At 64.7% G+C, this 24,254-nt stretch overlaps 2 protein-coding genes across 3 annotated transcripts; one reads left to right on the top strand and one right to left on the bottom strand.

Annotated features, from left to right (window-relative positions):
* Positions 1 to 12,191: 12,191 nt before the first annotated feature.
* Positions 12,192 to 18,718, top strand: NDUFA4L2 (NDUFA4 mitochondrial complex associated like 2). 2 transcript variants are annotated; one of them, XM_074929652.1, is made up of 4 exons: positions 12,192 to 12,296; positions 16,220 to 16,308; positions 18,082 to 18,142; positions 18,379 to 18,718. In XM_074929652.1, exons 1-4 carry the CDS (start codon positions 12,240 to 12,242, stop codon positions 18,433 to 18,435), a joined length of 264 nt encoding a protein of 87 aa, XP_074785753.1. In that variant the 5' UTR covers positions 12,192 to 12,239; the 3' UTR covers positions 18,436 to 18,718. The 2 variants fall into 2 exon arrangements, with proteins under 2 accessions (XP_074785753.1, XP_074785752.1); XM_074929651.1 differs by lacking the exon at positions 18,082 to 18,142.
* A 772-nt stretch (positions 18,719 to 19,490) lies between these two features.
* SHMT2 (serine hydroxymethyltransferase 2) lies at positions 19,491 to 24,093 on the bottom strand. Its single transcript, XM_074929645.1, has 12 exons — positions 23,985 to 24,093; positions 22,713 to 22,910; positions 22,531 to 22,610; positions 22,160 to 22,360; positions 22,002 to 22,083; positions 21,633 to 21,755; positions 21,368 to 21,507; positions 20,991 to 21,156; positions 20,819 to 20,918; positions 20,430 to 20,585; positions 20,054 to 20,161; positions 19,491 to 19,907 (listed from the first exon to the last, which is right to left on the bottom strand). Exons 1-12 carry the CDS (start codon positions 24,006 to 24,008, stop codon positions 19,780 to 19,782), a joined length of 1,506 nt encoding a protein of 501 aa, XP_074785746.1. The 5' UTR covers positions 24,009 to 24,093; the 3' UTR covers positions 19,491 to 19,779.
* Positions 24,094 to 24,254: the final 161 nt, after the last annotated feature.

The following is a 24,254-nucleotide window of genomic DNA, read 5'->3' as shown; positions in this document are numbered from 1 at the left end:
GCGACAGGTGACGGAGCCGGGGCAGGACGAGTCCTTGGACGGGGCCGCGCCAGGAACAGGTGCCCGGGCAGGGGCGGCCCGTGACGTCCCGGAGCCGTGACGGCGGCGGTAACCACGGCGACCGGGGCCGGTACCGCGCGCCGCCCGTCGCCATGGTGACAGGCAGCCGTGGGGGGGCGCGAGCCGGGGGCGGGCGACCGGCCGGGCGGGGGCGCTGCTGACGCGCCAGGCGGCCTCCCTGTATGCAAAGATATGCAAAGATATGCAAATGAGCCGGCTGGCGCGGGGGAGGCCGCGGCGACCCCGGGCGGGCGGCTCGCGGGGCCGCCCCCCCCCCCCCAGCACCGGCCGCTGGCCCCGTCTCTGCCGCCGCTATCAACATCTAGCGCTGCCAGGGTGGGGAGAGGAGAGGGGGCCCAAGGGCAAAGCAGCCCCCCCCCGAGCCCAGCCCCTCTGGGAGGGCGCCGCCGGCTCCGCAGCCCTGCCCCGGGGGTCGGGAGGGGTCCCGATGCTCCCCCCGCCTGCAGAATAACCGGGAGATGGAAACGCATCGAGGGGCCGGGACGCGCCTCCGCGGGAGCGAAGTGGCGGTGGGAGTGACGCCGGGGCGGGGGCGTGGAGGCGGCTCCGGCCCCCCCCCCGGGGCCGGGGGGCTCCGGCTGGCACCGCTGCCGGCCGAAGGAGCTGTGCGGGGACTGCTGGTGCCCCGGAGCAGCTCCCGGTGACGCGCCGGGCACCGCCGGTCTCTGCACTCCGGAGTTCGCCGCCAGCCGACGGGGGAAGTTGGTGGCCCTCGGTCCCGGCTGGTCCTGACCCGCCTGGCGTGGCGGAGGGGGGCGCAGGGGGGCACGGGCACAGGTGCCTGGTCTCCGCACTGGGGTCCCCCCTGGTCCCAGCATCTCAGGCACCAGCTGGGAGATGAGCGGCGCCGGGGCAGCCGAGAATAACGGCAACGGGGGAGTGAGGGCCTGGGGGCGATACGCAGCTCCCGGGACTGTTTCCTCCCTGCTCGCTCATGTCCCTGCCTCCTGTCAGACAGCTTTTAAATGCCGAACCATTAAAATTTTCCACCTCATTTGCAGCTCCTCATATGGTTAATTTTACAGGGACTGTCTATTTATTTATTTGCAGAGCCCTGCGGGGGGGCGGGGGGAAGGGGGCTGGAAGCTGATTTGCTGCATCTGACAAGTAGGGAGGGGAAGGGGGGGAACCACCCGGGGAAGGGGAGAGTGCTCCAGCTAATTTAACAGCTGAAGAGAACAACTTAATTAGAGTCATCTGGAAAATTGGGTAAAACCCTTTCATCAGCCTCCCATCCCCAGACCCCTTCCCTGCCAGCACTCGGGGCCTTCTCTCAGGATAGCACATGCTTTGGGGTGGGATGGGAGTGCTGGGGCCCAGCCCTACCAAGCAGATGGCCTTCATTACATGCAGGATCTAATTGGATTGATCAGCAGTTAACGGAAAATTAAGAGGTGAATCCCTTCCCCCCTCCCAGCTCCGCCATGTGTATCCTGGCTGCCCTGGTGCTCTGCGCAGCCTCTGCGGCCGGGTGCAGCCCAGTCCCCTGCCGCCCTCCTCCTTCCCCAGAGGGGTGCAGCTTCATGGCAAGTGAGGTGTGAGGGGCAAGAGTCATCTGAGCCCGATGGGCAAATAGTTGCGAGTGGCACGGCCCTGGTGCGTGGGGGAGGATGGGCTCTGCTGGTGGATGTGCCTGCCTCTGCAGCCAGGAGGGCCCACGCTCCCGCTGGGGACACGGCTGCCTGTGTTCCAGAGGCACTCCGATGTGCACCCATCAGTATGGCTGCTGAGCAGAAGTTTAGGGTTTGGTTTTGCTTATGTTTTTCCCATTCCTGGTGCCCGCAGCCTAGCATTTCCCTGCGAAACCCTCTGCAGCTGGTTTATGCAAAGCGTCTGCCACTCACCCCAGCCCATGTAACACAGGGAATGTCAGAGTGGAGGAGCCACCCTGACCTGCCAGATTAATCACCTCAATTTCTCTCCGCATCTTGTGAAAGGTCAGGAGTCTTTGCAAGGCCCAGAAATTAATTGAAATACCACTGGTCCTGTGCTGGATCCATACATCATCCCAGGAGAGCGGTGCTGGTGTGGAGGGGATGGGGGCTCCTGCACACATGAAGTGAGCCCCAGGGAGTGCGGTGGAGGTGAAGATGTCTGGGTGCTGCACCCCACAGCCTGCCCACCTTTTGTCCCCCCAGGTGAGGCCCCGGGGTGCTCCCACCTGCGTGGCACTGCTGGAATCATCTCCTCTGTTTTAGCAGATGCAGTGCTGGGAGATTGTTCTCCATCTCAAGGCAGGGAAATAAATGTATTAAAATAAACTAAACCGTCTCTGCTCCCCACCTGCCCCCCCAGCCATAAATCAGCATAAATGCAATTTACATATTCATGGTATTTATCCAATAACTGTCCTGTCCCAGATTAAACGTGCCCTGGGGATCGCCGGAGCTCCTTATCTGTGCCAGGATGCTCCCAGGAAGGAGCAGCTCTGCTTGGGGATTCGGGGGGAGGGGGAAGCTGTGCTCATCATCATCCTCCATCTCTTCTGCTCCAGGTGTGTCCTGGGAGAGGAACTTGGAGGGGAAAATCCAGGCAGGGCTCGGCAGCAGTCCTGTCCCACAGCCCTGCCCTCCTGCCCAGAGCTCCCTCCCACCCTGGTCAGTGGTCACTGTCGCCCACCTGGCCCAACGCCTCTCTGCCCAGGGCTCCCTGCCTCTCTCCTTGTGCCCCTTCCCTCCTTCCCTGGTCTCCCTTTGGCCACAGCAGTGCTGCCAGTGGAGCCCCAGGGTCCCCACAGAGCTCCCTGTGCCCTGAATCTCACCCCATCCTCAAACAGCAGCGTGAGCAAGGATAGGGAGCCCATCCTGCACTGGCACCCAGAGGGGGTCACACTGACCTTCCTGCTTGGCTTGGAGGGAAGGGCCTGAGGAGACTTGGCAAGGTTTTGGGGTCGCTGTCCCCAGCTCTGTGGTGCTCCCCTGCCGTGTGCCCCACTGGCTGTGCTGTGCATGGGGGAACACACACACACACACACCACACCTCCCACTTTGACAGGTCCTTGTCAGCAGTAATGACCAGCTCTGGGTCCAGCGGGGCCCCAGGGCTCAGTGCTGAGCTCGTTAGGGGGGATTTAATGAGGGCAGGAGGCAGGCACTGCCTCTGGCTGTTTGTCACTGTCTCTGGCCTCACAGCCTGCCTAGTCCCTGAGCCGTGCTGCAGGTCCCCCATGGCCTAGCAGAGCATGGTGCCCTCCATAGCTCCCAGCTCAGCCCCTGATTCTTTCTGCCCTTGGGTACAGCTGGGGGGGCTGGGACTGCAGGCTCTTGCTCTGGCACCCACACAGCTCAGTGAGAGCTGGTGGGACCAGCATCCTGCCTCTGGGGCTGTCCCCACCTCCAGGCTGCACCCCTGGGAGACAGGGACCCACTCAGGGGTCATCTACATTCCTTTCCCCCACGCAGGGACTGGCATACCCGACCTTCCAGTGCTGTGAACAGCCAACTCAGCCAAAGATGGGGGTGGACGACGACGACGACAACGACGACGGACAGCTGGGCAGTGCCCTCCCACCTCCTGCCCCTGCTCTAGGCCTCTCTGGTGCTGCAGAGGAGGAACAGTGTTGCTCAGGGATGCTGATGGACTCACACAGAGGAGTTGGGGCCCTTGAGCTGTGCGGTGGAAGTGAGAGGCACTGGGAAAGCCGGATTTCAGGGGGCAGGAGAGCCAGGGGCAAAGGGGGCTGCAGCCAGGGCATGAGAGCCTGACACAGGGGGATGGTGCTGGTGTCTGTCCCACCCACAGAAGCAGGGGGGTGGGGGGGGGGGGGGGGGGGGGGGGTGTTTCTCCCAGGGCCGAGCCACCAGCCGCCCAGCATGCATGTCCCCCAGATCCTGGTGGCTGCGTCATGCTCATGGGACAGGGCTGGTCTCAGATGTGGGCTGTGCAGCACTGGGAACGGGGGGGGGGGCATGCAGGGCTGTGCACAGGGTGCCAGTGCTGGGGGGGCTTGGTCGCAGGCAGCAGTGGGGAGAGCCCAGGTGCTCCAGCCTTTCTGGGGGGGGTTCAGCTTTGTGCCTGGGGGTCCCGGCTGCAGTTTGCACTGTCTTTGCTCTGAGGCAGCCAGGAGGCCTTCTTGGCTCGACAACAAGCTGCGTAAACAGGAGCCTGCGGGCAGCATTAATTAGTTAAATATTTGGCAAAGGAGGCGGCACAGGCAGAATCTGAAAGAGCTGGGGGGGGGCTGTGCTGTCACCTGCCCCACCACAGAGCAAGGCAGACCCTAGGCAGCCGAGAATGGTCACATCCTGCTGGGTGCTGCTGGCCTGTCCCAGCTGGGCTAGAGCTGGGACCACTGCGCTCCCCAGCGCACGGCAGCGCAGCCTCCAGACCAGACCTCCATCTACATTTTAAAGGCTGATGGTGAAGAGGGGCCCCCCGGGACCCCCCCCGCCACCGCCTGTCACTGCCTCACTCTGAGCTGTGCAATGCTCCTCGCTCCAGCCCCCGAAGGGCCCAAGTCCCTGGGTGGCGAGATCCCCCTCTCCCTGGCACCCCGTATGTGCCCCCTCAGCTTTGTTCATTACCTCTGTGGCCCGGCAATATCCCCCATGGGCATTAATCAGGGGCAGCGTTAATCGGGGGCAGCGCTAAATTCTCGGGTCTGGGAGGGGCAGATTTGGCTCCAGCATGGGGGGGGGGGGGGGGGGGGGGGGGGAGGCCCCAGTGAGGGGTGAGGGAGGGGCCAGCTGGCACAGGGATCCTGGGCGGGGCCTGGGCGTTGCAGAGGGACCAGGCGTTTTGGAGCAATCCCCACTGCACCTGCTGCCCCCACCCTGACTCCTGACCTCCAGACTGTGGGGTCCGCCCTGCCAAATCATTAACTGAGGATGAAACACCCCAAAGCCTGGCTGGGAAGTGACGACCGTGTGCAGCGTCTGTCCCCACAGCCCCTGTGGTGTGAACTAAATCCATCCTAATTAGCACTGATTTGCATGGGGAAATGAAAATTAATCTAGCCTGGGTTCACTGGAATTAGTGATTCTAGTTGGGCAGATCGGAAGGTGGCAGACGTCCGGGAAGGCAGGACGTGGTGTGGCAGAAAGCTGTATGCCCCCGCCTCTCCCTGCCCAGCCCTGTTCTGGGGGCCCTTGCTCAGCACCACCTGCCCCCCATTCATTGGTGTGGCCGCACTGTAGAGCCCTGGGGCTGCCAGGGACCGTCCGCTGGGACTGGGCTCGGACCCCTGAGTTCTGCCCTTCCTGGGTGGCATAGGGACGTGGGTCTGCCCCGTGCCCCCCCACCCCCGGGTGTCCCTGGTTGTGGGATATGGAAAAGAGCACCTTGCTGACCCTGTTGCCCCATCCCACAGGTTGTTTCTGGGCACGGCAGGAAGAGAGCGAAGGGCGGGGAAGACACTGGCTCTGGCACCTCCAGGGTGGGAGATGCTGCAAAGCTCCCAGGCTGTCAGGTTGCTGTGGGGGCAGGTGTGACGTGCACACGCGTGTACGTCTATTCGCGTGCCTCCACGCACCCATCTCTGTGCCTGTGTTTCCACTGGAGCATCTGTGTGTGTCCCTGAAAGCCCATTCCCGCGCATCCTCCCCTGCGTGTCGGTACATGTGTCCCCCCGTGCACACCCCGTGTGTGTGTGTTCCCTCGCAGGAGCACATTCTCATTCTGGAGGCAGGGGCCCACCAGGGAATGGGCACAGTGGGGCGAGACCTGGCTGTGCCCCCTTTGGAGACCTCTGGCCCTGGCTCTCTCCCAACGCGGGTGCTGCCTGGCCCAGGGGTAGCACCATGGCTCATTGTTATGGGGTCCGTGGCAATGCGGTGAGCAGAATTATCATCGTGCTCATGAAAAATTAACAAGGAGCAAACAGCTGGGCAGGAGCTTTGTCTGCCAGGGCTGGGGGTGGCACAGTGTAGGCCCGTTGGTGTTGGCCACAGGATAGAGTATGGTGCCTGTCACTTCTTCACAGATCACCCCTCCTTGGTGTGATCCTTCCAGACCCAAAACCTGCCCATCCCTCTGGGATCGTGTCTCCCCACCGGGCAGGAGGACCCAGACCTTGGGAAGGTTTGTCCCCGTGCCCCATCACCACCTCCAGGACACGTCTGGATGTAGTGGACCACCCCCCACCCCCCCACCCCCCCCCCCTTGGGCTGGCCCCGGAGATTTCAGACTGGCTGACAGGAGCAAGACCTCCAGCTCCTGCAGATGCATTTGCAAGTCAACCAGAAGCTCAAGGGCTGCCGGTGGTGATGGTGGCAGGGGCCACCTGTCCTGTCTACCTGGGGACAGGGACGAGGACACCCTGGGGAGGGGCCGAGGACAGAGCAAATGGAGGGAGCTGTACTCTCCCCCGAGTCTTCTCTGGCTGGGGTGGGGGGGTTGCTTTTCTGTAGAGCTGTTGTTGCCCACCCCGGGCTGTAAACACTCAATTAAGCACGAGCGCATGGTCCTGCCTTCCCTGTCGCTGCTGGTAATTATGTAGGTTTTTCGGTGTCAGGCGCTGCGGGGAAGCGCGATTACAGCTAATTGGAGCGGCTCTCCCCAGCCCAGGCCCTTCTGCAGCTGCTGGAGCTGCCGCGTGACAGCGGCTCCGAGCCCCCCGGAGTGCGCGCCCGCAGGTGCCGGGGTCCTGCCCACCCGTGCACCCCATCCTTTGGTGCTGCGGGTCTGGGCGAGGAGCTGCTGGGGGCCTTCCAGCCCCACTCGGATCCGTGACGGGTATGGGCCCCCCCCCCCCGCGACGTTGCAGGGACCCGTTTGGGCCCCCCGGGCCCCCCCCGCCACCTCGGGGGCTGCAGCAGGATGGGACCAGCCAGCGCTTCTGGCTGGGGCAGGGGGGTCTGCGCTGCGGGCGGGGAGTAGCAAGGCCCTGCGCGACAGCGAGGGGCTGCGCGGGCCTCTGCGGAGCCGGGGAAGGGTCTGCAGGCGAGAAGGGGGCTGCGCTGCAGCCTGGGCCCCCCCACCAGACCGGGGTGGGTCTGCTGAGGGAGCCCGGGATCTGGGGGGCGCTGGGGGCGGAGCGCGAGGACCTGCCGCCGCCTGTCCCCGGGGAGATGCGTCAGGAGAGCAGCGCCTGCCATTGATTTCTTCTTATGGAGTTCAGCAAGAAAAATGAGGCGCTGGGGCTGCGGAGCAGCAGCCGTGATTTGTCGCCTTCTCGCCGTGTCCTGGCGGGGATGGGAATTGATTTTGGAGTCTCTGGCATCAGTCAGCAGGCCTGGGGGTGGGAGATGGGGAGCAGGCGAGGGGGCGGCTGCCGGGGCTCGGCGCAGGCACCCGCGCTGGGGGAGACAGGACCCGCGCCTGGCGCCGAGGCAGCTCCCCGGCGCCAGGGCCCCACTCCCGGCCCGGAGCCGCGGGGGCCTCCCGGGAGGGGTCGAGGCCCCTCTGGGCGGGGGTCGCGGCTCGGGGCCGGGCCGGCTCGCGGGGACCTGCCGGTTCTGCCTGAGGCGCCTCCGGCCCGGGCCCGGGCCCCGCCGCGGCCACGAGAGGGCGCACCGGGACTCCCGGAGGCCCCGGGGCGGCCCCACGCGGGACGGAGGCGGGGGGGGCGCCCGGCCACGAGCCCGCGCGGCCCCGCCGGGGCGGCCCTGCGTGTCCCAGCCCCGTGCGCGCGTGTCCACGCGTGTCCCAGCCGTGCGCGTGTCTCAGCCATGTGCACGTGTGTCCATGCGTGTCCCAGCCGTGGGCGTTTCTCAGCCATGTGCACGCGTGTCCATGCGTGTCCCAGCCGTGCGCGTTTCTCAGCCATGTGCACGCGTGTCCATGTGTGTCCCAGTCGTGTGCGTGTCCCAGCCATGTGCACGTGTGTCCATGCGTGTCCCAGCCGTGCGCGTATCTCAGCCATGTGCACGCGTGTCCATGCGTGTCCCAGCCGTGTGCGTGTCTCAGCCATGTGTACGTGTGTCCCCAGCTCCGTGCACGCGTGTCCCAGCTGTGCGCGTGTCTCAGCCATGTGCACGCATGTCCCAGCCGCGTGTTCCCCTGCTCGGCGCTCTCCATACCCACCAGTGTCTCTGTCACAATGAAGGAAGAGCCTATTATGTTTATTAAATTGTATCAAGGCAGCATTACAGCAATTGGCAGCTGGTGACCCCGGTTATTTATAAAACAGGCTTTGGAAATCGCAGCTCTGGGCTTGGGCTTTTCTTCAGAGAATTATAGAAAAAAAAAAATCAATATTGCGGGACGGGGCCAAGCCGGTGGTTAATTGTGGGGTCGGTTCCAGAAAATGCCTCCTGGTGCGACGGCAGCCGTGGAAGAGCTGACGTCCCCCTGCACCCCCGGCCCCAGCCAGGGCTCCTGCCCTGCAACCCCCACCCTCTGCAGTGGCTGCAGGGGGGACACCCCCTCTTTCCCAGCACCCGGGCACTGCCCAGGCTGGCGGCTCTGGGGCCAGGAAAGGCTGAGGGAGAGCGAGTGGCGCTGGGTCCCCGGGCTGGCGGGGACAGGGCAGGGAGGGGCAGCTCCTCCACCCTTTGCAGTGCTCCCGGGGTGTCAGCGTCTCGGTGTGTCGGGCTGGGGTATTCCCCTCCCACCCTGCAGCAGCTGTGGGTCAGAGAGCGGCTCTCCTGGTGCTCATCACACAGCGCCCCGTGATTAATGGGGGGAATTAGGATGATAATAGGCCTTTAAATGAAGGTGCCAGTTACAAATGACATGTGCCCGTGCTCTGTGATGGATGGTGCCAGGGTGCTGGCAGGCAGGCGTGCGCAGAGGCACATTATGGCCAGGGCAGAAGCAAGGAGGGGACTGTGATGTCAGAGAGATGGGTGACATCATGGGGTGGGCATGACATCACAGCTCAAAGTGAGGGGACGTGGGACAAGCCCAGCGCTGTGCACTCACGGTGGTCTGGCAGGGAAGAAGGGCAGTGGTTTTGCCACCATTATGTGTCTGTGCAAGTCATCATGACATGTCACGATAGTGCTGGCACTGGCTCTCCATGGAGCTGCTGGTGCTGCCCAGCCTTGCCAGCCCCCTCAGGGCCACTCGCGCCCTCCGGCGCGGCTCTGCTGGGGCCTGGGCGAGGGGTCCCAGGCCCAGTCCCCTCCTCAGGATCCAGCTCCTTCTCCCCGTGCTGGGGCTCGTCCTGCAGCGTGGCTCTGTGGGGCTGTGAAATATATCCCGTTAATTCACCATTTAATTATTGGCTGTTTGTTTATTGTTTGTTTGCTTTAGTTGGTATGAATTTTTTATGATGGTTTCCATTGCACCCCGCCAAAAGCCGGTGAGATTTACAGCTTCAGCATGAGCAGAGCCTTAACGAGGGAAAGGTCCCCGTTAGCAGCAAGGGATGACCCCGTGTCACCATCAGAGCAGGGTTTGCAGTGGCTCCCTCCAGGGCTGGGGGGGGTGCAACCAGTGGGTGCCAGCTGTGGGGCCAGGGAGGCTGGGGGGGGGGGCTATGAACTGCGGGGCAGCGGCCCCGGCACCGGGGGCTGTGCGGAGCAGGGAGGGTGGTTGCGGGGCTGGGGGGGCTGCGTGGGGACGGGGTCTGAGTGCTAGGGCTGGGAGCCAGAGGAAACAGTGTGCTCAGGTGCAGGCACGTTCAGCCCCGAGCCGCAGCATCTCCCATTAATGAAGCACTTCATCACCGCGGCGTTGCGGGGGGGGGGGGGCACCCAATTCGGAATGATAAATTCCCCGCGACGGCCCTGTGCTCGCTCGCAGCAGCCGTGATTCTCCTTCATCTTGAATAATATTTTTGGAGTGGTTGTAAAATAACCCGCCACAGCAGCTGCGCGTGGAGACACCAAGGCCCAGCGGCTCTCTCCAGCCCCCCACCCCATTTGTCTTCGCAGCTCCCCACCCTGCGGGGGCAGCTCCCCACAGCCCTTGTGTGCGGGGACCTGCCCACACGTGTGGGCACATGCCTGAGTGTGCACCTAGACACACGTGTTTGTGTGCATGCACGTGTGCAAGCTTGTGTCTGCTTGTAAAGGTGCGTGTGTCCATGTGTCCATGGGCATCTGCTGGGGGGGGGGTGGGGGGGGGGGGTGTACAGGTGTGCGCACAGGGTGTCTGTGCACATGTCTGTGCAGGTGTGTGTGACCGTACGGGCAGGTCTGCGTCTGTGCACACGTCTGTGCAGGTGTGTGTGACCGTACGGGCAGGTCTGCGTCTGTGCACACGCGTGTGTGCGCACCTCCCTGTAGTGCTGCGTTTGCAGGTGAGTGTCCACACATGTGTGCGCTTCCCGAGGGCTGCTGCTCTAATTCTTTTCTCTCCAGGAAGTACCCGTGGGTGTCTTGTTCCTCCCAGGAGCACCGACCCCCCCTGCTCTGTGTGCAGGCAGGGGCAGCCGTGAAGGAGAAGAAGCGTCTCTTCGCTGGTGTTGGTTGTGTCCCCCTCGGGGCAGGGGATGGGCAGCACTGGAGCCCCCCAGCACGCTGCAGGCTGAGACCCTCGCAGCGGCCGCAGCCCACCCAGGAGGGCTCGGGAGCAGTGGGACACACGCTGTAGTCACCACAGAAGAGGCAAGCACCGCACAGAATTAAACTATCTCTTAATTACAGTCATTAATGAGCATGGAGGCAGCTGGGCTTTGTGGGCAGGCAATCCTGCTGCATCTCCAGGGGAAGGCCAGGACTCGTTCTCAGGGAGCCGGAGCAGGGCAGGGTGCTCTGAAGCAGAGCTGGCTGTGGTGGCACTGGGACACCCTGGGCTCTCGATGCTGCTGGACGCACCTGCGGGATCCCTGCTCAGCGCGTCGGTGCTCCGAAGGGGATGTGGCACTGCACGAGTCCCACCTCTTACCCATGGCCTCCTCCCGCACACCTCTGCCGTGAGCCCACTCCTGCAGCCCTGCGCTGCTGTCCCCGTGCCGCAGCAACCGCTGGCAGAGAACACGGCGAAGGACACGCGCGTGCCTGTGCTGAGGGCAGGATGCACTCTGTCTTGGGGAGTGGCACTTAATCAATCCCATTTCAAAACTCTAATTATATCAACAAAGGCCTCAACACGGCGCGGCTGGCTGAAATTCAGGTCTTGTTTATTTATTTCCACACACTCCAGAGAAGTTTCTCCCCTTTGTCCTTTCATACTTCGCTGAAAGAAGTGAGGTTCAGGAGGAGTGGCACTGACGGGGCTGTGCTGTGCCGGGCAGAGGGTGCTGGGGTGGGGAGGGCGGCTGGACTGCTGGGCTGGGGGAGCAGCAGTGGGCTCTGGGGGTGTGTGGGAGAGCGGAGACTCCCTGGGGTGCTCCAAGCCAAAAATGCAAAGTGGGGGGCTTACAGGTCAGCGGTAGAAAGAATTGCCAGAGCTCTTGTGAGCGTGCACACACGCGCAGGGGTGTTCCTGTGCAAGCGCCTGCTGCCGTGTCAGTGTGTGTGTCGCCTCCCTGTGCACCCGCATGAGCAAAAGCTGGTCTCCAGGGAGGCCACTGGCTTTTGGCCGCCAGCCCTCGGTGGAAGGGGACTGGCCTGTGCCGGTCAGGCGGGTGACACTGCCGCCATCAGCACCGTGCTCTGCCCCCACCTGCCCCCAGACACGAGCTGCACTGGCTTCTGCCACTGCCAGAGCATGAACAACACCCCCTTGGTGAGGGCACGGGAGGCCCAGTCCCTGCTCAGTTCCAGCCTGCTGCTGTCGGCTGCCCACTCTGTCCATCTCCCCAGTCTTTTGTTAAGAGCCAGTGGATACAAATAGCTGGTTTCCATATGCACAGCAGCATCTGTTACTGCCAGGGAGATTTGCATTGCTAAATGTAAATTGGGTGTTATATCATTTATCATAAATGGGAGGGTGGAGGGGGGCGCTGAGGGGAGGCAGCAAACATCAGTGAAGTTGTCATAACAAATCACAGGACTCATCGTTCGCCCTGGCAGGAAGGTGCGGAGCACTCTGTGAAGGATCCGCATGTGGCAGGAAGGGACTGGCCCCTTGGACAGAGAGAGACAACAAGGCACGAATGCGCTCTGGGGTGCATCAGCATGTGGGGAGCTCAGGCAGCTAAAGCTCGTCATTGCTCCAGTGATTGGGACTCGCTATGGGAGAGGCTGGGAGGGGCAGGGGCTCAGGACCTGGTCCTCAGCCTCCCTCTCCCAGCTTGCAGTGTCCCTGGGCCGGGATCCCCATCCTGTCCCGCCCCGTCCCTCCCAGCCCTGCTGCAGACGCCTCCCTTGCGTCTCCTGCCCAGCCTTCGTCCTCCGACGGCACTCGGGGACCTGCCATCGCAGCCGGACCTTCCTCACATCCTCGCCATGAAGGGCCCCCTTCTCGGACCCATGTTCTCCCGGCACGTCAAGCGGCACCCCGGAGTGAGTCCCCTACACCCTCTCTCTCCAGGGCCACCCCCCTGGTTCCTCTCCATCCTTCTGCGTCCCTCTGCCCCTCTCCAATTCCCAGGGACATCCCGCAGCCTCCGTCCCTCCTTCCCACCCTCCCCATTCCTCCTGCCCTCCTCTGCCCTTTGTGCTCTTTGCGAGCTCCCTCTTCCACTCCTCAAACCCCTTCCCAGCCTCCTGGTCCAGCTGCTCTGCCCTCCCCGTGCCCTCCCAGCCTGTCCCTTCTCTCCAGCTTCCCCTTCACACCGTCCTCCTGGCTCTCACAGCATCCTCCAGGTAAGCCGGGGGATCCTGGCGGTCCCCAGCCCTCCTTCACCAAGGAGAGGTGGGACCACCCTGCTGACCCACTCCCTCCATCCAGTGCTGCCGAGGGGCCAGGGCTCCTTCGCTGAGCCGGGCTGGGCTTTGAGCACATCGACCCTTACTTACCCTGACAGACACGCCTGTGGCAGCTGGTGCAGAGTGCAGGGTGCTGCTCCGTGTCCTCTCCCCATGCTACAGCCTGCTCCGGGGGCATCTTGGAGGGTGGGAGAGTGGAAATCAAGCCCTCTCCCCACTCGCCCTGGCAGCCCCGGGTTTGAAGTGCCAAGTCCCATCCTTCCAGCCCTGATCTGTCCCTGTCCCCTGCCATCAAAATTTCAAGCTGATGGTTTTGTGTACAAAGATGCTTAAACCCTCATCAACTACAGACCCCCGAGGCAGCGGCAGCCGGGCCAGTGCCCCCGCCTTGCCAGGACGGGCCTCTTGCTGCCGGGCTGGGTCCCCTCCTGCAGCAGAGACCTGGCTCTTGTCAGAAGGTCTCCAGCCCCTGTCCCATCCCCATCCCTGTCCTCATCCCTGCTGCCTAGTGCCCTTCCTGGAGACCTGGCAGTAGCTGGTGGCCTGGGGAGGGTTTACGAGCTGCAGGCGCCGGGCTGAAAGTCACGTAAGCTGTTGGCAGTTGGGTTTGGGGCGGGTAGAGCAGCCAGGCTGGAAAGGATGATGAGCCATGGCTGCGTGTCCGACGCCTGGCTCGCCGGCACGCTGGGGCAGGGGAGGGGAGACCAGGGCTGGAGCAGGAGGCACTTCCAGGGGAAGGCAAGTGCCTGCGCGCTGCCAGCACCGCGGGCACAGGCAGCCAGCATGCCTGGGTGCTTTTCCCATCCTTGGAGAGAGCGGATGATGGACAGCACAGGCCAGGGCTCCTGCGCTATCTTCACTGATGTGTGTTTCTGTGTGGAGAATGGGGAGATTTGGGTCTTTTCTGTTCATGACTGTGTATGACCTGGGGGGCACAGAGAGGCCTCCAGACAGTACGTGTAAAGGCGGGTTGGTCCTGGGTGCCAGCACTGAAGTGCCTGGCATGCGCCCAGTGCCGTTAAGGGGGATTACTGGTGGCAGAGGTTGCTGGGGCAATTTTTGACATGTCATCCATTACACGTGATCAGCTGCAGCTCGTGCTGGTCAGGTACATCAGCACTTTCACCTGGCAATAGACTCTCCCACCACAGCATGCCCGGCTGCCTGCCCGCCTGGCAGTGATTAATGTCCCAGGCACGCCGGTGGAGCACTGGGGTGGTGAAGCGCAGGAGGACGCAAACCTGCCTGGCGCATCAGTCCAAGGGCTGCACAGCTCAACAGGTGCCTTTTGGGCACTGGGCAGAGCCTGGCACTGTGTCCCACCATCCTCTTGCCTCGGCACGTGGTCCTGCCGCTGGAGGGGAAGCTGGCTTGAGGCACTCATCCTACCTGGTCCAGGCACGGGGCACCTGCCTCACCCAGCAACTGCACATGTGTGTTTTCTCCTTCCTATTTCTGTAGCCGCAGCGGTAGGAATGGGACCGGATCCCCACTCCAGCAGAGCTGGCGCTGGCTCACTGCTGGGTCACTTGGAAGTGCTGGGTGGTGGCTGGGGCTGCAGCCAGCCTGCGGCAGGGACCGGCTGTGCCTGGCCAGGGGGCTCGGCCCCACTGCTGGCAGAGACGGGGTCCTGGGGAGCAGGATGACATCTGCCTCGCTCCAACAGGTCCCCACCATCAGGGTTAAAGGGCAAACGCTGCACGTACACGAGCAGCATTTTAATTCTCCATATGCTTAAGGTCAATCTCTCAGCACATCTTGTTTATTTCTGTGTGTGTCTCAGGAGGGATCGGGCCCTGCTGCCTGCACCTGCAGCTCTGGAGACCCTTGCCTGCTGCATGAGCAGTCCCCCAGCTCCCCCTTACCCTTAATTCTTCCCAGGCATTAATTACCCAGAAGGTGTCAGCAGCAGATGGTGAGATGAACCCGTCGCCCCGAATCTCCTCCAACAGACACCGCAATTCCCGGCACTGTGGAGTTCGTCTTGATTAGCCGGCGCAGTTGGGTAGCGGCTACTGCCAGATCCTCTTGGCACCCAGCCGCACACGGCGCAAAAGATCATTATCTGCTGATGCCTCCGACCTCCCGACTTGGCGCTGGCATCTGCCGGGCATTTGATCACCCGGCGCAGACGCAGAGCGCTGCTTGGCTTGGGCACGGGCGCTGCTGGGCTGTGCTGGGGGCACTGGGAGAGGATGGGGGGGGGCTCTAGCTGGGCACTGATGGCTGGGCAGGGAGCACTTGGGAGGGGGACACATCTGGCTGCCTGCGTGTCGACCACCTCCCCATGCAGGTCATGGAGGTGCTTGGCAGAGAGCAGAGAGGTTTGGACAGGCCCTTTCCTTCATGTTTTAGAGTCATGTCTCCCCCGGTCTCATCCAAGTGGGGAAACTGAGTCACCATGCGGTGGGTGGTCGGGTGGGGGTTCGGAGACACTTGCTAAGAGCTCAAGCTGCCAAGCAGAACTACAAATATAACCGAGGCGCTCAGGTGCTGGTAACGCAAACTGCGCGGCGCGCATGGCACTCGCAGCTCCACCGGCCCCCGCTCCCTGCTCGCGCTAATGGGCACTGCGCGGCGCCGGCCATGTTTGCCTTCCCAGGGGCGCAGGTTGGAGGGAGGTTCATTACGCTCAGACAGTCTTCCCTGGTGCAGGGGCCGCAGCAATTTGGGGGAGGTCAAAGCAGCCTCGTCTCGGCTCCAATTGAGGCCACGTCCCCCTGGGCACTGGGGGATTGGCAGCGCGAGTGGAGGGGGGGAGCGGAGATGAGAAGATGGAGCTGGTTGCCCTGCAAAGGCTCGATGAAAGCCCCTGTGTGCACAGAGCGGGGCAAAGGGACCTCCCGCCCACTGCGGGGCTGAGGCAGCTCCGGGGGGGGGAGGGGAGGGGGGTGTGTGTGCTGAGCACCCCCCCCCATGCTGTGCTGTCACCGCGTCCCCAGGACCTGCTCGGGACCCAGCTGCTCGGCCACCCACGTGATGCCTGGCCCCAGTGTGTCCCAGTCCATCTCTGCTGCAGGCACAGGGGAAGATGAACTGAACCCTCTTCATCTCATGCTTCACCAGGAGATGGTGTGGAAGGGGTGAAGGGCCTGGCAGGGGGGGCAGCTGCAGGGGGACAGAGAGACTGCCCGAGCAGGGCAGTGGGGCTCCCAAACCCTGCCCAGGCTCGAGTCTCTCGAGGAGGAAACGTTAGCCAGGGCTCAGCAGCTGACTGGGGGCACCACACACGCCAAGAACGGGGCCCCTGGGCCCTCACCCGTGGCCACACCAGGCAGTGCCAGCACCGGGCATCAGCAGGTGGAGGGGAAGTGATTTTTCATTCCAAATCCAATTCCTCTCCAACACGAGCCGATTTTTCTCTCCCTCTTTTAATTCAGTCACTCAAGCTGACAGCTACACTGTGTACTGCAGCCCAGCTACAGGATTGCTCTGCCATATTTCCCCTGTAAATCTCCCAGTGTGTCAGCTCTCCCTTTCACTCTCCAGTCGGCCTGATAAATATTCATTTTATTGGGGTATTTTTCATTTCTCTCTCTCTCTCTCTCTCTCTGCAGCTCATTCCCCTCATTGGCTTCATCAGTGTGGGCCTGGGCAGCGCTGTCCTGTACTTGCTGAGGCTGGCCCTGTACAGCCCGGACGTCAGGTACGGGCGGGGTGGCCCCGGGCCCTCCCTGGCACTTGCCCCGCGCCCCCCGGGGGCTGAGGGGCGGACGCCCCCCGGGTGGGGGTGGGCGCTGGGGTGCACAAGGCGCCTGAACACACTCTGACACCTTCATGGCAAGGGGGGGCAAACCCGGGTGCTGTGGTGCCCAGAGGGGGTGAGGGAAGCGGGGGCCCCATCCGCCTTCTCCATGCTCAGGGGTGGGGGGGACGAGGGCCCCCTCAACCTGCTGCTCTGGGCCCTGCACCAGCTGCTGTGAACCCAGCAGCGGGTGGGAGAGAACCGCAGTGAGGTTACGGGGACGGCGGAGGGAGCGGGATGGAGGGTGGATGACGAGGCAGATAAAAGCAGTATGTGACTGACGAGAGAGGGAAAGACTGTGGGGAGGGAGATTGACAGAGGAATGGGAAACCAGTGGGATGGAAGGTTGAAGAAGGAATGGGGAGAGAGGAAGAGTGGGAGGGATGGACAGACATAAAAACAGTGTGCAAGGATGAATGGAGAGGGAGAGAAGGGAGAGGGAGAGAAGGTGTGAGGCTGGATTGATGAGGAGCAGAGGGCGGATGGATTGGCACAGGACAGACAGGAACGCTGTGGCGCATGAGGCTGTTTTTTCTTTTTCCCTTGTAGCTCAGTGGCCCACGGTCCCTGCAGCCCCACGCTGTCTAATGCCTATCTAATATTTGTTTGCTCCCGGTAAAACGCTCATTGATTTAATTTGACGCCAGCTGCCCAGGGTACTTAGCTCAGCAATTAGCAGATCCAGGCACCTTGTCTTTGATGGTGGAAGCGCAGGGGTGTGCTGTGCATGTGTGTGTGTGGGGGGGATAAAACAACAGCAGAATCCCCACAGCACATTAATGCTATTAAACAGCTCCAGGGGTCTGCATTTACAGCACAGCCCCCCCTCCAGCCCCCAACGTGCACGCACACACACACACTGGCGCGTCTTCCCAGATGGAAAATGCTGCTCTTGGCCAACACCAGCAGATTGCAGGGGAACCGGAGAGGGGGAGCCATGAGCCGCTCTCCAGGGACCCATCCCACGGCTTTGCTGGCCTTCCACAACCTCTCCCGGGGCCGGATGGGACGGCTCTGCTCCGGGAAGGGTTCACCCGACCAGCACCAGCCCCCGTGCCGCCGCCTCGCACACTCACCAGCACTGCGTGCTCCGGGGGGCTGCCCGGGGCTGCCCACGGGGCCCCCCACGGCAGGAGGGCACCAGCCTCCCCGCCGAACTGGGAGCAAAGGCCCCGGGCTTGCAGGGGGCTGGGGAGGCCTTTGGGAGAGGGAAGGGGGGCAGAGCAGGCGAGGCCAGAGGGCAGCCTGTCCCGGGGGGGGCGCGGCGGGGCTGTGTGTGCAGAGGAGCGGGCTGGGGGAGCAGGGGGGGCAGGCAGACGTGCACCGCTGCACACACGACCGACAACGCGGCTCGTGGCTGGCCCCGCGCGGGGCGGCAGCCAGGTTGTGGTTTGGGTGAGTCCGGCCATGGCCCTGGCACAAGCCTGGGCAGGGATGCTCCAGCCTAGCCCCCCCACCCCGCTCCTCAGCCCAGGGGGCTTGGAGGGACCCGGTCAGAGCCTCCCAGCCTGCCCCCCCCCCCCAGCAGAACAGGGGAGCGCAGTTATGGCAGCATCTGGGATTATTTCTGCAGAAAGGGCTGGGGGCATCCACAGGGGTAAGATTGGGGGGGAGGGGGGGGGCTGTCTCCCCCACCTTCCTTACAGGTGCTGATGGCCCCATCACCCCTTGCAGCTGGGATCGAAAAAATAATCCTGAACCCTGGAATAAGCTGAGCCCCACGGACCAGTATAAAGTGAGCACTGGGTGAACCAGGGGCCTGGCACACTCTGGGGTGGGGGAACGGCCACGTTTAGGGCAAGACATGGCGTTTTCCTGGGGGAAAGGGGAGAGGTGGCATCCGCCCCGGGACAGAGGTGCATGAGCCCTCCAGCTCCTTGTGTTCAGGTTTGGGGAGGGGAGCGCTGTACCCCCACCCACAGTGACGGCCACAGGGGACACAATCCCCTCTCATGTCCCTCCCTTCTCCAGTTTCTGGCAGTTTCCACCGACTACAAGAGCCTCAAGAAAGATCGTCCCAGTTTCTGAGCTGACCCCAGGATGTGCTGGGGCAGGGGAGCGCACACCCACCCCCCAGCAGCACCGCCATGGCCCCCACCAGCCCCCCCCGGCTCTCGCCTGTCCCCCAGCTCTGCAACAGTCACTGCGCACACAGGTCCAGCCGCTTCCCCAGCACCCCCGAGCCCCGGGGCCGTGCCCCCTGCCATAAACCACATCGCTCTGGAGGAACACGCCCGCTGAGGCCAGTGCCCTCCGCCTGGCACAGGCTTTGGCACCGTCTCACCTACATGAAACGCAAAGGACAGTAATAAATTACTGGGGGCAGGGAAGCAGTGACGTAGATGATGTGTGCGGTTCCCAAGCCCATAAACAGCCGCCCCCCCCCCCGTGAAGGCTGGGGTGGGGGCTCCGGTCCCACTGGAAGCAGCAGTTCACGGCCCCCAGGCACGGCGTTTCCTCTCTCCCACGCTCCAGGGCCCCGGGGAATGCCCAGGGTCCCAACCCAGCCCCTCCAAGGGGGAAGGAGCAGGTGGGGGGGCCACACAAACACACACGCACAGGGGTGCATGCGCGCGTCCTGCACCCATGCTCAGCTCCTGCTGCTCCAGGGCTACGTGCCACGGGGCAGCGGCCTGGCTGGAGGCTGAGGCATCCCGCCTGCCCCTGTTTGGTTTGGCCAAGGCCATAGCAGGGAACTCGCGGCCACAAAATCCGGAGCAGATGACCCAGGACAAGGGGACGCGCCAGGGAACAGGCCTGGCAGGGGCGCTGGGGGGTCACCCCACAGGAGCAGGGCAGCAGGGAGGGCAGCCTGGGCCACAGCCCCCCACTGTACCCATCCTATTCCAGGGTTCAGCATGACCCCCCCGCTTCTCCCCCACCCTCAGAGCAGCCGAGTGAAGCAGCAGGGAGGAGGAGAAGTGGTGGGGACACTGAGGCACAACAGCGGTCAGCAAGGCCCAGGAGTCTGTGCCCCAGACCCACCACAGCACCCTGCCACGGTCTGAGGGGCGCCAGGGCCCTGTCCCCCACGACGTCTCATCACCAATCTCTCCTTCCCCAGCTCAGCACCCACACACCTCTGAGCTGGCAGGCTTTGCCCCCACTTTTATTAGCAATGCTCCCCCTCATAGAAAAGTGCAATACTTGCTTGGACAGAGGGGACAAGGCTGGAGCAAGGACTGGTCCCTGCCCCCAGCGGGTCAAGGGGGGGATCTCTGTACCCCAACACTGAGAGCAGGGGTGGGTCACCCCCACCCGAAAGGTGCTGGTGGGTATGGAGGAGAGTAGGGAAGGGAATGCAGAGGGTGGTTTTAAGCCTCCCCTCAGCCCAGGTAGCCCTGGCCTGGCAGGAGGGGCGAGAGCCCCTGCTCAGTGGTCACTGAAGCCGGGCATGGGGAAGGCACGAGCAAAGGTCTCCACGCGCTGGCGCAGGTCAGCCAAGCGCTGCTGGGTCTCCGTGTCCTGCAGCAAGAAAGTCTTGAACTCCTGGAGCTTGCCTGGGGGTGCACAGGGAGCCAGTGAGAAGGGCGGGGGGTGTTACAGCAGCCCTGTCCCTGCCCAGGCAAGGGGGGAGGCTGCCAGTAGCCAGAGAGGTGCTGACTGGCACCCAGGAGGGGGGGAGACGGGAGTCCCCCTCACTCACTGGTTTTGCTTTTGACATCCAGGGCCAGTGCGATGCCCTCGTCGATGAAAGCCACAACTTTCTGGAAATCCTCCTCGCAGAAGTGGCGGGAGGTCAGCGCGGGGGCACCTGAGGGACAGAGCCCATCAGGGCCGGGAGCTGCTGGGGGGCACCCTCTGCACAAGCCAATCCCACCAAGGGGGTCCCCAAGTCCCAGCCCCCGTGGGGACCTGTGCCCCTCTCCGAGACAGAAACCGGCTCCAAATTCCCAGGCGATGTCCTCAGAGAGGGACGGAACAGAGCGGGGATGCTCCAGTGTGAAAGCCTGGGCATCCCTGCCCAGGGGAGGGGCTGGGTGGAGGCAGGAAGACCCCCCCGAGCAGGGCCCGTCCCTCACCCAGGCGCAGCCCCCCTGGTGTCAGCGCGCTCTTGTCCCCCGGGCAAGTGTTCTTGTTGGCAGTGATGGAGACGAGCTCCAGCACCCGCTCAGCCCGCGCCCCATCGATGCCCTTGGGCCGCAGGTCCACCAGCACCAGGTGGTTGTCGGTGCCGCCTGGGGAGGAAGGGAGAGGGGTGAGGAGCGCCAGCCCCGAGCACCCTAGCCACCCCCCTCCTCACTGCCACGTCCCCGTGCTGCAGCGCTGCCCCTGTTCCCCCTCGCAGCCCCCCTCTGCCCCCCAACCCGCCCACGCTCGCCCCTGCTGCCTCGGGGTGCTGAGACCGGGCAGTGCCACTGTCCCCTGCCACCTCGCCCCTCCTCGTCCTGGGCAGGGAGGGAGGGGTTACCTGACACCAGGGTGTACCCGCGTTGCAGCAGGGCCTGCGCCATGGCTTTGGCGTTCTTCAGCACCTGCTGGCAGTACTGGCGGAAAGCCGGCGAGCTGGCCTGGGAGAGGAGGCCGTGTCAGCGTGGGGCCTGGGCCGCCCGCAGCCCCGAGCCTGCCGCCCTGGCACAGACCTGTTTGAGGGCCACAGCCACAGCAGCAATGGCGTGGTTGTGGGGCCCCCCTTGCAGGGAGGGGAAGACAGCGAAGTTGATCCTGTCTTCCAGGTCATAGAGCGTCTCCTTGCCCGTCTTCTTGTCCACGGAGCGCACGCCCTTGCGGTAGAAGATCAGTCCCGACCTGGCAGCGAGAGTGAGCTGGTACCGCTCCTCCCGCCCGCCTGCCACTCTCCCCACGCCACGGGAGGTGCCGACACGGCGGCCGCCATCCCACGGGTCCTTCCCTGGCCCCCGCCAGAGCACAAAACACCACCTCAGCCTCATGTGCCCCAGCCGTGCCACGGGCGGACCCTCACCCTCACGGGGGAGGGGGTGGCAGGACGCAGCCTCACCTGGCGCCGCGCAGGGTCTTGTGTGTGGTGCTGGTGACCAGGTCGGCATGCTCGAAGGGCGAGGGGATGACCTTGGCTGCCACCAGCCCACTGATGTGCGCCATGTCTGCCAGCAGGTACGCCTTCACCTCCTCGCACACCTGGGGACATGGGACTCGCGGGCTGCCCATCCCCGTGGCCACGAGGGGTGCGACCACCCTCGAGCTGCCACAGGCGCCAGAGCTCCCATCATCTGTCACCTGGGACGGAGCCCGCCGCCACGTACCTTCTTCATGCGAGCGTAGTCAATGAGGCGGGCATACGCGCTGGTGCCGGCGATGACGAGACGAGGACGGAAGAGCCGCGCCGTCACCTCCAGCTGGTCATAGTCAATCAGCCCCGTGGCTGGCTGCGGGGGACAGACAGACAGACAGCTCGCACGTGCACCACCCCTGTCCCCAGCTCAGAGCACAGCACGTCTGGCTGAAGCGCAGGCAGCTCCCGAGCGCCCCACGGCACCGGGGCGCGCTTGGGACGCGGGGAGGGTGGGGCAGGGGGTGGCAGAGCAACTCGGGAGCTGCCCGGACACCCCTGGGATTGACAGCTTGGGCAGCAGACGCCCCCTTCCCCCAGGAACCTGCACCCCTTGGCTCACGTCAAGTTTGTAAGGCATCGACTCAAAGAAGATGGAAGTTGCTGAGATTCTCTTGACGTCCGACATGTACCCATGCGTGAGGCTGGAGGGGAATGCAGAGGTGGGGGATCAGGCTGGGCCCCCCAGCAGGCTCCAGGCAGCCCCACCCCACTACGTACTGTCCCCCGTCGGGCAGGTCGAGCCCCATCAGGCGGTCGTGCGGCTGCAGCAGGGCCGTGTAGGCGGCGAAGTTGGCTGGAGACCCCGAGTAGGGCTGGACGTTGACACCCCAGTGGGCAGGATCCAGGTCAAACGCCTCCAGCGCCCGCTGCTCGCACAGCAGCTCGATCTGGTCCACCACCTCAGCCCCCCCGTAGTACCTGGGGGAGAAGGGAGGTGGTTATGGGGGGCCTTCCCCCTACCTGCGCACAGCAGACCAGGGTGGAGGGGTCGGTCCCTCCCCGAGGCTCCCCTTAACCCTTCCTGCGCCCCAACCCCCAATGCCGTTGGTGCCCTCGCACCCCCTGAGGAGCCTGCCCCCCGCCCCTACCTCTTGCCAGGGTACCCCTCCGAGTACTTGTTGTTGAGGCAGGAGCCCAGGGCCTCCAGTGCTGCCCGGCTGCAGAAATTCTGGGGGAAAAAGGGGGTCAGAAACGGGGCAGCAGAGCTCCCACCTGAGCAGGGGTCCCCCAGGACTGCCACCACCCCTCGCCCCGAGCACCCCGCACCCACCTCGGAGGCGATGAGCTCCAGCCCCCGGCACTGCCGATCCTTCTCCTTCTGGACCAGGGTCCACATCTCAGGGTCGCTCTCAGCCAGACTCTCCTGCCCTGTCCAGCCAGGCACGTGCCCGGTGGCAGCTGCCGCGGCGGTGCCGCGCTGTGCCCGCTGGCTGCCAGTGGCCACCCGGCCGCCACATCGTTGCAGGGCCTGCGCAGGAGAGGGGGGGCTGACAGGCTGTGACCCCACGCAGTGGGTGCCGGCCCCCCTACCAGCAGGTGACAGTGCCAGGAGCAAGACACTGGTGTTCTGCCTCCAGCCACCCCCAGGGAGGGCACGTGGGGACCCCCAAGGTCCTCACAATGCACACGGGGACCCCCCAGAAGGTCCCGGTGCCCTGGGCGGGGGCTGGAGCATCTCGCTTCCGCCAAGAGCCAGCGCGGAAGCAGCAGGAAGGGCCGAACCCGCTGCGGGCGCGCAGCACGTGCTTAGCAGAGCTGCACACGCGTGTGCATGTGCGCGAGCGTGCATGTGCGTGAGTGTGTCTGAGCCTGTTTGTCTGTCCGTGCACATCCCCGCGGGCCCCCGCGGGTCACACCGACCCTCCACCGCCCTGCCGGCCCCCCCCGCTGTGCCCGGTGCTGCGGGGGGGTTCGTGTTCGGGTTCTCACCCCCCGCACGCAGCCCCGGGCACAACGGGGGGGGTGGGGGGGGTGTCCCACTGCTCCCCGCGGCGCGCTGAAGAGGCACCGACCCCTCCCGCCGGGTGATGTAACCGCCGCCGCCCCGTTGCATCACCCGCGGGGCCGCGGTCAAGGCCGGTGGCGGCGGCTGCCCCGGCCCCGGGACTTTGGGACGGATGCAAAGTCCGCGGTGGCGGGGCCGGGGGGGGGCACTGCCCAGCCCGGGGCGAGGGCGGGACCGGGCACCGCTGCCCCGACACCCACCGGGCAGGAGCGGAGCCCCCCGACTGCAAAGGGGCGGGCGGGGGACCGGGAAAAACGGGCACACAGGGAGCGAACCCCCGCGCACCGGGAACCCCCAACAGGTACCGGGACCCCCCCCGTGCACCAGACCACGCCAGGGACCGGGACCCCTGCGGGCACCGGGACCCCCACAAGCACTGGGACTTCCCCGTTCACCGGGACCCCCCCGGGCATCGGGGACACCTGCGGGCAGCGGCACTGCCCGGGCACCGGGACCCCCCCGGCACCGGGACGCCCCCCCGCCGGGCACCGAGACCCCCTCCCCGGGCACCGGGACCCCCCCAGCTCCGGGACTCACCCTGCCCAGGCGGAGCGGCCACATCGCGCTCCGCGCTCCAGGCGGGTCCCGGCCGGGTCCCGGCCCCGGCCCCGGTCCCTGCCCGGCCCCGCCCCGCCCGGTCCTGCGCGAGCGCTGCCGGGGCGGGGCGGGGCCAAGGGGCTGCCGGCACCGCGGGGCCCGACGGGAAACTGGAGGTCCAGCACCCCTCCCCCCCTTCCCCGCGCTGGGGTACCCCCATCCCTGTCCCCCCCGTCCCTCCACCCCGGGGGCAGCGGGAGGACCGTGGGC

Source organism: Athene noctua, chromosome 30 (genome assembly GCF_965140245.1).
Source record: "Athene noctua chromosome 30, bAthNoc1.hap1.1, whole genome shotgun sequence".
NCBI lineage: Eukaryota > Metazoa > Chordata > Aves > Strigiformes > Strigidae > Athene > Athene noctua.
This window is presented reverse-complemented; position numbering and strand designations above follow the sequence as displayed.

Excerpts from the sequence above, each read along its gene's own strand:
- NDUFA4L2 (XM_074929651.1), top strand. The coding sequence starts at position 12,240 with ATGAAGGGCCCCCTTCTCGGACCCATGTTCTCCCGGCACGTCAAGCGG. Across the intron at positions 12,297-16,219 it reads ACGTCAAGCGGCACCCCGGA|CTCATTCCCCTCATTGGCTT; the intron begins GTGAGTCCCCTA and ends CTCTCTCTGCAG. Across the intron at positions 16,309-18,378 it reads CTGTACAGCCCGGACGTCAG|TTTCTGGCAGTTTCCACCGA; the intron begins GTACGGGCGGGG and ends TCCCTTCTCCAG.
- SHMT2 (XM_074929645.1), bottom strand. The coding sequence starts at position 24,008 with ATGTGGCCGCTCCGCCTGGGCAGG. Across the intron at positions 22,911-23,984 it reads GGCCGCTCCGCCTGGGCAGG|GCCCTGCAACGATGTGGCGG; the intron begins GTGAGTCCCGGA and ends TCTCCTGCGCAG. Across the intron at positions 20,162-20,429 it reads ACCAGGGGGGCTGCGCCTGG|GTGCCCCCGCGCTGACCTCC; the intron begins GTGAGGGACGGG and ends TCTGTCCCTCAG.